This window comes from Sceloporus occidentalis, unplaced genomic scaffold (genome assembly GCF_023333645.1).
Source record: "Sceloporus occidentalis isolate IW3139 unplaced genomic scaffold, rSceOcc1.0.p SCAF_6, whole genome shotgun sequence".
NCBI classification, from domain to species: Eukaryota; Metazoa; Chordata; class Lepidosauria; order Squamata; family Phrynosomatidae; genus Sceloporus; species Sceloporus occidentalis.
In genome coordinates this window covers 88,743,028-88,755,787 of record NW_028316986.1, presented here as the reverse complement: position 1 = coordinate 88,755,787, position 12,760 = coordinate 88,743,028, and the positions used below count along the sequence as shown (strand labels likewise).

General features: G+C 39.5%; 1 protein-coding gene across 2 annotated transcripts in view; it reads left to right on the top strand.

Moving 5' to 3' along the window:
• Positions 1-12,760, top strand: part of ARFGEF3 (ARFGEF family member 3) — an 89,015-nt gene that overhangs the window by 63,618 nt on the left and 12,637 nt on the right. For both annotated transcript variants that reach the window (XM_089530288.1, XM_089530289.1), the window contains 9 exons: positions 741-863; positions 2,184-2,287; positions 4,388-4,532; positions 5,275-5,403; positions 7,097-7,273; positions 8,176-8,290; positions 9,080-9,182; positions 9,973-10,104; positions 11,179-11,309. In XM_089530288.1, the coding sequence (XP_089386414.1) occupies positions 741-863; positions 2,184-2,287; positions 4,388-4,532; positions 5,275-5,403; positions 7,097-7,273; positions 8,176-8,290; positions 9,080-9,182; positions 9,973-10,104; positions 11,179-11,309 (1,159 nt within the window). The remainder of the gene's footprint in view (positions 1-740; positions 864-2,183; positions 2,288-4,387; positions 4,533-5,274; positions 5,404-7,096; positions 7,274-8,175; positions 8,291-9,079; positions 9,183-9,972; positions 10,105-11,178; positions 11,310-12,760) is intronic.

The window sequence follows — 12,760 nt, the reverse complement described above, 5'->3', positions numbered from 1 at the left end:
AGGAAGTTTAGGTGGAATATCTTCTTCTGTAGCTTGCTTCCATTGTTCTGGGTCCTGTTCTCTGGAGCAGCAGAAAACAAGCTTGCTCCTTCCTCAGTATGACATACCTTCAGTATTTAAACAGGGGTATCATATCATTTCTTAATATTCTCTTCTCCAGGCTAAACATCCCCAACTCCCTAAGTCATTACTCATAGGGCATGGTTTCCAGACCCTTCACCATTTTAGTCACCCTCCTTTGGACACGCTCCAGTTTCTCAACATCCTTTTTGAATTGTGGTGCCCAGAACTGGATGCAGTACTCCAAGTGGGGCCTGATCAAAGCAGAATGGAGTGGCACTATTACTTCCCTTGATCTAGACACTTACTTTTATTGATGCAGCCTAAAATTGCATTGGCCTTTTTAGCTGCCACATCGCACTGTTGACTCATGTTCAACTTGTGCTAGATCCCTTTCACATGTAGTCTCGTATCCTATATCCGTGCATTTCATTTTTCCGCTCTATGTGTGGTACATTACATTTCTCCCTGTTAAATTTCATAGTGATCCAGGCTAACACGGCTATGTCTTTAAATTATCCCATTGAACACAGTGAGGCTTACTTCTAAGTAAATACACAATGGATAATAATACACAGTAATGTGAAACAATACAGAAAATACTGAATTTTCCAGATGCCCTAGCTAGGGCTTCTACTAAGTACCCTATATCAGCTAATCATCTCTTTTTGTTTCCTCAGGAAAATGCCAAGCCCCTGTGTTTGATGTCTTTGAAGCATTTCTAAATACAGACAACATCCAGGTTTTTGCAAATGCAGCCACCAGCTACATCATGTGCCTTATGAAGTTTGTCAAAGGACTGGGTAATTACATGGGTTGGGTGGAAGCATAATATAGTTATTACGTTCCAGTGGAAATCAGCTATTGCCTGCATGCATGGTGAGATGTATATATTTGTTCATTCATTCATTCAACATTTTGTAACCCACCTTTCTCCCAGTTCTAATGAATAGCTAACAATCTAAAATAATAATATGAACATAAAATATAATAATAAATATCTTTGAGACACTGTCTTATATTTAAATATGCAGTGAAAGAGCTGTGCTAAATTTCCGGGGGCACATCTGATTGCACTATGTATCAGACTCCAAATGCTTGTACAAATAAAAATATCTACAGGCCTTGTTTAAACACTTGCAACAGAGCACGCAGATGTAGTATCCTCTTTCATTAAACTGGGTGTCACCACAAAAAATGTCCTGCCATATGTTACCACCTTCCTAGCAACTGCTGTAGGCAGAAGTAGGCAAATTTCATTTATTAATGTATTTTAGATATGTGCAATTTTGTGAATTATTTTACAGTTGCCGAAGATTCCTTTTTAGGGTTTAGGAAAATGCAGACAGACACTAAAACAGAGAGTGAGAAATATAGAAACAAAAGCATTCACTTCAAGGTCATCTACTCCTCCCCAAGCCCCACATGTGAAGCTATTCTTTCTTCATACATCCTGCACACCACTGGGTCCCTGGTTTCTTCACTGGAAATTAAGCACTTAACAGCAGTCTTGCTAATGAGGGCTCTGTTGACAAAATGGTGCACAAAGTACAACCGCAGCTACTCACTGGGGGAGGGCAATGGCCTAATGGCCTTCCCACAGAGTCTCTCTCTTTGTAGGCAGGACTGCATCTAATTATCTGGTGTAACTATGCTGGTGTCAGAAAAGGAAAATGGTCATGGTGCTGCAGCAATGTGGCAGAGGGGTGGTATAAAAAACCATCTCCCTCAGGATATTACATTGCCCTGCCATCTCCTGAGCTGCTCAGAAGCCCTTGGAGCAGCTTTATCTCTTTGACAGAAACTGTTTCTGCTGCTACCATCCTACATCACACTGCTACATAACAGTTGAGAAAGTGATTTATGCAAGCATAACGGACCCTTATGCTGGCATAAGGATCCCAGGCATAATGTTTAATCGCTGAATACAGATACGTGTCTGCTTCCATATCTTCTGCCTCTCTCATCTACCTCTCCTCTCCTTTTAATCCTCATAACCCATGCATGTATTTTTTGAATGAGTGAATCCTTCTGGATTTCACAGTAAGCAGGCCAACTCATAACAGCCACACTGTTCAGAACATCACTGTGGTTGTTTATTTTTATTCTTCCCTCCCTCCCAGGGGAAGCAGATTGCAAGGAGATTGGCAGTTGTGTCCCAGGATCAGGTTCCATGTCTACAGACCTGTGCCTTCCTGCTCTTGATTACCTCAGGCGCTGTTCTCAGGTATGCAGAATTAATGTTTTTCAGTCTGGCAATTTAGGCTTAATTGATGGTCATCCTATCAAACCCACATGAAATAGCAGTTACAAATGAGTCTTCTGTAAACTAAATGGTTAGTGCAGTATGAAGAAATACAGTGATACAGTTTCAAGTGATGATTTCTAGAATTAAGATAGTTGTTAGGTTCACTTATGAAAACTATGTGAATTAGACTTTTGTTCTGCTATCATTATTTTCATTACAGCATTTATTCATAGGTCACCTTTTGGGGGAATGAAGTGAAGGAAAGGGTCTAGATTCTGTCTTCCAGTTGCCTCTAAAGTTTATTTTTATATCTTGAAAAGAATGAAGATAGCTGAAGAGCTGTGATGACAGTGGGCTCAGCGAAACATAGATATAACTCTGGCCCAAACTCTAAACTTATGTGGATGAAATGGTCATCCATACGTGCAGAATAAGTTACTTTTAAGAAAAGTGAGTATAATACCCATAACTCACATGGTGCAGCATTCTTGCACTGATCAGTTATAGGTGGCTTCTGCATATATTATATTCAATAATCATAAAAGTAATAATCTTATATTTCAGTGATCTTCAAAGCCAATAGTGGAACCAGGCCTTTAATTAGTAGGGACTATGTGATTAGCTGCCAAATCCCACTCCTTGGTATTTTTCTGTTTCTTTTGAGTTTTACTGCAATTCCCACAGAAATTAATTTTGTTAGCCATCATGTATTGTTACCAGCTATTTCTGTTATAATCTGAAATATTTTGAGATAGGTTTGTCTTAAGTGAGCATTTAAGACCCATTAGCATTACAAAACACCTACTCCTGATGAAGATAAAAATTGCTAGAATTTTTAAAATAAATAAATGTGTGTGTGTGTGTGTGTGTGTGTGTGTGTGTGTGTACAAGTACATGCCTTTTGAGAATTTTATTGCCGGAATTGCCATGATGCCTGTACTTAAAAATGTACCATTATATCACAGTGCACATTGCCTATCCTTCACTTGTATCCACCTCTGCTCCAGTAGTCACCCACTACTGTTGCATGATATGTTCTTTCCTGCTGGGGATTTAGCAGGCTGGTAGAATGGCAAGCATTCTTCTCTCTCTCTCTCTCCTTATCCCTCTTTCTCTCTTACTTTCCTTCTTTTTCTGACATAAGGGAGGGACCCAGTGTTCTGCAGCATTTCCCAGGCTGACACACACTGCAAGACATTGTTGTTCCTGGCAGCGTAGGTTCTCTCTCTCCCACCACAAGGAGTACACATGCAATTGCCACCCATTTCTGTGTTTGTTTTGCTGCCAGATGAGAGATAGTGGGAGTGTGCAGACACAGTAGCCCCACTGTTCTACATTGTTCCCTTGACAGAAGACTGAACAACAGAGCTATAGCTGCAAATGCATGCTTGGGAAGCAGAACCAGGTTTTCTAGGGCAATGGTTACTTAGCAAGTCAGTGAAGAAGATGCATGCTTACCACATTATGTGAACAGTATTTGTAGATGCTTGTTAGGTTTTTGACCCAGGTTTTGTGTAAATTTGTTCAACTTCAGGGGCCACTGCTCCACCTGCAGCTGCTCCAAATTGAACAAGAGCTGTTTTTTATACTCAACCTTTGAGAGATTGAGCACTAGGCGGAGCATTGATAAAATCAAGTGTGTTTTGTCACCCCACCACAACATATCCATCTGCCACGCCTTTTCAGCATTTATGTGATGAGCAAACGACATGATTTCACATGCACAAACTGCCACAATGGCCATATGGCAGAAATGTGGAATCCCACATACCTAAACAGATACCATATTCATATGGGAATGAGATGCAATACTCCTTCTAGTAACCAAGCTCAATATTGCTTCCCTCTTTTCCTGGCTTGTCTCCCGCATTTCTGATTGTAGCATTGAAGCTTCACTCAAGAGTGAAAGCACATCCTTGTATGCATATGTCTCTTTACCAGCTAAAATTTCAAAATATTGTAGAATCCTTTTCAGGATGTACACATGTTCTGCAAGAATTATAAGAACTATACACCAAGTAGCATGAGATACCAGTGCATGTGCCGGACCAAGTCATATGCTTTCTGTTCCTTTTGTAGTTGCTTGCCAAAATCTACAAAATGCCTTTGAAGCCAATTTTTCAAATTGGAAAACTTGCTAACTTGCCACAAAGGATACAGGAGCGCTCTGCAAGCAGCGAGGATGGCATTGAGTGTGTCCTTTCTGAGTTTGATGATGACACAGGTAAGCAAAATCATTGTGTGAACCTAAAATAGGTAGGGAACTGGCTTTGATAGCAGTTCCTGAATGTGGCTTTGAAGACAGAATGAGTGATTTTATTTCATTTTCTTCCCTACAACAAGAACATATCCTTCTGTATCCCTCCTCCTCTTACCACATAGCAGATAATTGGGTTTCTAACTTTTAAAGGGCTGACCTTTAATTACTCTGTTGGATCAGAGCCAAAGAAGACTATGGGGAAATAATGTAGGCATTTGATAAGAGCAGCCAGTGAATTATCTTGGCATCTGAGTTTTGGATTAGACTGAAAGGGGATACATGAGAAGGCTGGTTTAGTCATCAGAAACTGAAGTTGCATTTTTTCCCTTACAAGCCCTGCATCTGGTGAGTGTCTGAGTCAGTCTTTACTGAGAGCCAAAAATTCAGAACTGAGTGATCAACCAAAAAAAGAGTGCTGAGAAAATATACAACCATTAATAAAGTAGATTGAACTGTGGCAGTGTTTGATGACTCCAAAATCAGTCAGGTAATAAATTTACCCTAGGTTTCAGTGCTGTAAAGTAGCTCTTCAGAATGTTGAACAGTATCCCAATAAAGGTTCAGTACCATGGATAGCTCATTTAAAGCTCATTTAAAGACCACTGGCTTTGCTGCTAAACTGGGAAAGAACTAGAAATCTCGGGAAAATTCAGGAAGTGTCTGCTGTAATACAACTTGCTTTTCACAGGCGGTTTTATTTTCCTAGGCCTTATTACTGTCTGGATCCTTCTTCTGGAAGAGCTGACAACTGCTATATCCAACTGCCCTCGTCAGCACCAGCCTCCCACTTTGGATTTGCTCTTTGAACTATTGAGGGATGTTACCAAAACACCCGGTAATTGACTGAGTTTACAGACTAATGCTGAAAACAAGATTTTTACCTCTGCTCAAGAGTTGCCACGATTTTTGCTGTTACAGGTTTTAACTTCTTCCTTCCATCTCCTTCTCTCTGGAAACATGATTGTTAGAACAGTTTGAAAAAGCACTGAACAGCACCTATTCCATACATTCACTGCCTGTCCTCATCACCTATTCTGTACCTATTGTTGTGGGCCTTCAAGTCATATCCGACTTATGGCACCACTAAGGCTAACTTATCATGAAGTTTTCTTGCCAGGTTTCTTCAGATGGTGTTTGCCTTTGCCTCCCTATGAGGCTGAGAGAGAGTGACTTGCCCAAGGCCACCCAGTAGATTTCCATGGCTGAGCCAGGATTCTAACCCTGGTCTCCAGAGTCATAGTCCAACACTCAAACCACTAGACCACGCTGTTTCTTTGTGCCTAAAGTACCCAAAATAGCACCATCTCCACACAAAAGGGAGGTTTTTGTAGCCATGGAAGAACTCCAAGGTTTAAATATATATACAGAAGGTTTGAAAATACAAATATTATATATAGAGACCCACTTTATTCTGTTCTGTTCAGGCTTCATCTGAGGTACTGTGTTCAGTTCTGGGTGCCTCATTTTAGGAGGGATATAGACAAGTTGGGTAAGGTTCAGAGAAGGGCAACAAGGATGATGAACAGTAAAAAGAACAAAACATGAGGAGAGCTTGAAGAAGCTGAACATGTTCGCCTTGGTGGAGAGAAGTCTGAGGGCTGACATGATCACACTCCTTAAATACTTCAAAGGCTGCCCCAAAGAGGGGCTGCCTCAGAGGATAGAACCAAGTCTAATGGTTTTAAGTTACAGGAGGGTAGATTTCAGTTGAACATTAGGAGTAACTTCTTGATAATGAAAGTAGTTTGGCAGTGAAACCAAAAAAGAAGTGGTGAGGTCGCCTTCTCTGGACATCTTCAAAAAGAGGCTGGACAGCTACCTGCTGCAGATGCTCTAGCTGGAGATCCTGCATTGAGCATGGATTTGTGTCTAATTGCCTACGGGGCCCTTTTCAGTTCTGTGATTCTATAATTCTATATACTTTTAAATTCTTTTAAAACAACAACAGTTTGAGTATTGTTACTTTTTAATATTTGTTTCAGAATCTGTTTCTTTTGTTGTGAGATGTCTCAAGCACACAGGGAGAGGGGATATAAATACACAAATAAAGTTTTTCTATGTAATCAGAAACTCTGAGTCATCAATTATTGGGGAGCTTGATAATTGTCATTTTGAATCAGTATTCCTTTCTAGGTCTGTTGATAATAATGAGACACCTCTTATATTATATATCCTAAATTTGGGTAGGAAAGTGCACATCTCTGTGTTAAGGATGACATATGAATGTTGGCTTTTCTACTAAACTTCTAGGTACTATGCATCTTTGTATTTTTATGTCTTGTAGGAAAATTAGTATGAAAAACTGCCATTAAATTATTGGTAGCAAAAGATAGGTAGAATTTCTCAGCAGAAAGTACGAATAATTTTATTGCAAACTACGTTCTTTTTGCTGTCCACCATTTTTCTCTGGTCAGTCGGGAAGAAAGAGACTTAACTAACTCACATCTTAAGTTAAGATGTCAGTTAGCCTGAGCAGGTATTTGAAGTGAAAAATCAATTTATCTTGCCTGTGTTGTTATCCTTTTCAGGCCCTGGATTTGGTATGTATGCAGTTGTACACCGTCTGCTCCCTACAATGTCCCTTTGGCTTCGTCGCAACCACAGCGATCATTCTTACTGGGATGCAGCTTCTGCGAATTTCAAGCATGCTATTGGACTTTCTTGTGAACTAGTTGTGGAGCACATTCAAAGCTTCATACATTCAGGTGAAAACAGCTAAATTCTTAGGAGCCAGGTTTATTGTTGTAAGAAAAGGACTGTGGTAGATGTGATGTGTGTAGATGTGTATGAATGGATGGAAAGATGGATAGATAGACAGAAACATACTGGCCATCAACCTGTTAGTGACATACACATAGATAAGTCCCTTTCTGGACAGGGCACAGAGGGCTGTTTGCTTGCCTTTGTGGAAGCACCAAGCTCTGGCAAGGGCTGCTGCTGCTGCTTACAAGAGGGAAAGGGAGGGGCAAAGTAATTTGGACCATAATGATTTGGCTGCTGTCAGATCCTCAAAACAGGAAAAGATGGGTGCACTCCATTTTAGAGGACACCTTCATTTTCCCTCTTCCCACTGGCCAAATAGAGTTGTTCTTTTTTAAAAAATGAATGCCAGGAAATTGCCCATCCCTGACTTATATCCAAGCACCCCTAACCAAAATCACCTGTAACTATAAAGTACACAGTAGCATCAATTTTACAAAAGTGGAACCAAATCAAACCAAGGTATCCTCGCATCGGTAGCTAATACCACTGAGCTATAAAACAGAGATTTGGAATATTGTGAAGATCTCTCACTATCTTGAAAAGAGTATTTGCCTTTTTCAACCTTCTAGTTGGGCCAGAGGACAGAGAACAAGAGCAAATAAGGTGCCTTGTCCAAGAATGCCTTTAGTCAAAAAGAGAAGTTTCTCATCTCTGTCTCTATACATCATACATATGGGATTTGTATCAGTATCTGTGAGTGTGCAGGTGACCATGGTATAATGTTTAGTTATAGTAAGTAATCTTTTCTCAGATTTAACAACAAAATCTTAAATGGCTCTCTGTACTGTAATTCTCTTACCCCAGTTCATACTAAATCTTCTGGTTGTAAACCTTACTTTTTTAGATATTGGCTATGAGAATATGATCAACACAATGCTCAAAGACCTGTTCAATTTACTGGTAGCTTGTGTAGCAGAACCCACAGAAAGCATATCAAGAGTTGGGTGTTCCTGCATCAGGTAACTTACATTTCCTTTCCATGGTTGTTTAACATGTTTAAAGAATAGAACATGTGTTTCCCATTTCTCTGCAGATCTTTGTTTTGTTTCTCAAAATGCCAAAACAGAATTTCTAAGCTAAATAAACAAATCCCTGTAATGATTCAAATTGAATTGCTCTTTTATTGTCACTTTGAGATTTTGTTTTTTACAAAACATTTTTAAATTAAAAAATATTATGCAATAACAAAAAATACCGATACAGTAATTGTTAAAACTGAAGTTCATGCAACCTTGTTAACAAAAATATATAAGAAGGAAAAGGTAAAAAGATAACTTCAGAGTCATTGTTACAGAGAATAATAGTGGATATCTTATTGCATTAGCAGGTGACATAAAATCAAGTAAAGTCAGTTGCCACTGTGAAATGATGACAATTCAGGACATCAGTTGATTAGACACAATATGAAAATGAGGTGGTTAAAATTTCCCTCAAGCTAAAAGTATTATCTCAAGGGATCTCTCCAGAACAACTGTGGCCATAAGGTCCTGCAAACACATTTTGTTACTTGCCCTAACTCATTTGAAATAGTTACAGAAAGTACAAACAAGAGTAGGCTCAATTCATCTTCTAAGCTGCCTTGATCTAAATATAACTCTTTATTTCTTTTGGACCCATCTAGGCTTTTTATAGGTCTAGATCAATTAGTGTTTTGATGTTTTAGCCAAACCAGTTTTTTCAATCCTGTTGTAAAATGATGGAGATACCAGCAGTTAATATGCTTTTATGGGTTTTTCCCTCATTTTCAGATATGTGCTTGTGACAGCTGGTCCTGTTTTTACAGAAGAAATGTGGAGGCTGGCATGCTGTGCATTACAGGATGCCTTCTCAGCTACTCTTGAGCCAGTGAAGGTATAACCTGTATAGGATTGCCAATTGGTATTGTCTTAAATGGACTGATATTTCTAATGAGCATGAGCATATGATAGAGAACACTTGAATAGCAGCATTGTTTATATGAACCAACTTCTTACATGGATGGGGATATAAACACTCATCAAGATTTTGGCAATGGTGGAACCTTGAAAAAGTGCCATGGCCATTCAAGAGCTCTACAACTCTACAGCACTAAATAAATAAATAAATAAATAAATAAATAAATAAATCACACTCCCAAGGTGACCACATGGGGCTCCAGCCCATGGCTGAAAAACTCTTATTGATCAAGAAGAACAGGTTGTCTTCTTTGCTTTGGGAACACAAAGCCATAACCTATAATGTTGTGTGTTAAATCCATTTATCACAGCAGATCTTAAGAGAGGAGAGCTTTTACTCCACTTTAGTGCATGTTTGTTGCAATGTTTGAAAACTGGTCTTGGCTTAAGTGTGAACTTTAGAGGAATCATCCAAGGTGCCGAAACTACTGACATGGAAGCCACTGTTGCCACTGGGTTCAGTAACACACTAAACATACTAGTGAAACCTATTATTATTATTATTATTATTATTATCAAATAGAAGAACCTGATGGAAATGCATCATGTCAAATAAAAGAGTGTTCTGGTAAGGATAGGAGCAGACTTGAGAGAAAGACAGCTGTTAGCTTAATATAATGCAGTATTATATATTTTCATCCACTCTTTTTGGTGCATAGCATAAGGTCAACACAGTTAAGTAATCTGACAATTATGTTTCGTTGTAGAATCTGTTGGGCTATTTCCACAGTGGCTCTGAAAACTTTAGTGGTGATGCCTGTGAGGTGAAAGTGGCAGCTCCTTCTCTCTCCCCTAGTGCTGAAGCAGAATATTGGAGAATACGGGCCATGGCCCAGCAGGTAAATTAAACTGTGCTGGACACTCAAGCATTCTCAAAAGTTCAAGTGAAATCAGTGTGGCTCAAAAATGCTTGATCTTGACTGGAGTCTAACGGGTGGTTTTGCTTTTAAAACTCCTCCTAATGAAATCTCTCTGCTTTTTAAAGACCTCCTCGGTGTATTTTTTCTATGTTATACTATGAAGCATTAAAACATTTTTGTTTTTTGAGAGGTTGGTAATGGTTTCAACGTCAGTTATCTGACTGAAGATTAGTCATGATGTACTTCCCTTTCTCCAATTCCTGGACATTAATTCTTTTGCAGAGTTGTAGTCTGAGTTTGTGATGTGAGCAGGCCAGATCACAAACTCTTGTAGCAATTAAACCATTTAGTGGTCCTACCAAAAAGCATAGTGAATTTATTTTATTTGTTGAGGGAGCATGACTTGTTCTGGTGGGTGCTCTTTGCCCATTTGTATAACTCCATTTCCAGTAGTGGACTTAATATACAGAAGGCACTGCCTTGTACTGAGTAAAGACATTGGGCCATCTATTCCAGTACTGCCTATTTGGTAATCCTCATGAATGTTTAGGAGAGTAGGCAGCATGTATCTTATAATGTTCATACCCACCACCAGCCATTCTGCTCTTTTACTACACTAAAATAACACTTTTTAAAATCAGCAGCACTGACTTTAAATGCCATAGGTCAATGTTGTGAAATTCTGGGATTTGTAGTTATGTGAAATATTTAGTTCTTATCAGAGAGCTCTGGTGCCACAACAAACTACAAATCCCAGAATTCTACAGGACTGAGCCATGGAAGCTAAAGTGTTGTCAAACTGCATTGTTTCTGCAGTGCAGATGTGGCCAAATTCGGCTGCAGAATAATATCTGATGGGTCCCAAATTTACGGTCTGGTCCATAACCTCATCCTTGTTGTACAGCATCATGCTTCTACCCAAGATCCATTAAAGAGAAAAGACAAGAACAGGGACATTATCCATGCTATTTGTGTGCTCTGTTTCTGCGGTGGTATCTTCTTCCTAAGTCAACCCAGGGCTATAGCAAGTTGTTACATTTTTATTTCTTGTAGGTGTTCATGTTAGACACCCAGTGCTCCCCCAAAACACCAAACAACAAGGAGGGATTTGAACATGCTCAGTCCTGTGTGCTTATCATTGAGTTGCCTCCTGACAAGAAGCCTAATGGCCACACACAGAAAAGGTAAGGTCAATTTTTCTATGGTCCCTTTCACATTACAGAATATCACTTTAACTTCATGGCTCCATCCTATGGAATTCTGGGATCTGTAGATTCATGAGTTGTTTAAAATTCCCTGCCAGAGAGCAGCAGTATGCCTAACCATGCTTCAAATTCCAGGATTCTCTAAGTCAGATGTAGCTATGGCAAATACAGCAGTATCAAGTGCTGTAACTGTGGAATATGAAAGAGGCCTAAGTCTAAAGAGGATACAGGACAAAGAAGGAGACAGATGCAAGAAATGAAAGTAAAGTCTACATCAGTATTTAAAGATGGATAAATGTATTCCCTCTAGTAAAGTATGAAAGGCAGTCTACACTAATCCCAAAAGCATGAATATAATCCATTATTTGGGGTGGGAAATGGCATGACACTTTTTCTTTTCATTCTGCCATTGCAATCTTGCCTCAGGCTAAACAACTCCAGGATATTTCCAAATGACCTTACTCCCAGTAGCATGCCAGAGATGTAGGCTGTCATTGCACATCCTAGATTTGGAATCTGTCATACTTGGTGTGAATTAGCCACAGTGTATAGGGAGATGGAGGAAATAAAATGTATAGGATGAGACACATTTCATCCCAAGAAATCACTGCAGAAACCCACCTGCTCTTACATTCCTGTATTTATTGTCAACATGCTGTAGAAACCAATAAACCAATCTTAGGAATATAAGGACAGCCTTACTCGTTGGCCTAGTCCAGTGCTCTGTTTCATACCAGATACCTTGCCAAGTATGCATCTACCACATGCATGCTCTCTCACCAACATATAACTTACCTGTGCATTAGACACAAAGCATGTGTGAGAGGGGGACCACTCCAGAGCTTGAGAAAGGTTGGGGGGGGGCACTACAATTTACAGAAGCCCCAAGCCTGCATGGCCATAGTAACTGAGGATTTCTGGGAGCTGAAAAACCCCTTTTCTGTGTTCTGCCACTCATAACTTATTTTAGCAGTGGGTTGGTTGCTGCCTGTTCATAAGACTTGCTGCCACGGTCTGCTTGTTTGCTTGCTTTTATCTTTAAGCCTGAATTGCATGAGCAAACCAGGAACAGTATGACATTTTCTTTTCACTTAAACTTTCTCTTTTTCTGTTGGATTTTTTTAATGCTCCCCTCAATTCACAGGAAGCTTGGGTAAGGGAATATTTGTTGTTGTTCCATGCCGTTTTGTGCCCGAAGCAAAATCAAATACTTGCTGAACTGACATTTGAAATATACCTATATTCTTTCTCAGAAAATATCCTCTTAACTGGGCAGTACTGGAATAAAAGGAATTCCTATTCATCTACTGCCGAACTGAAAAAGTTACATATTTTGTTCCATTCCTAGATAATTCAGCAAGTTAGTGGACCAGCATAGTGGCAGTGGGAGCTCTTCATGAATTGTGACCTCTGTCAGAGATGTTTGTGAG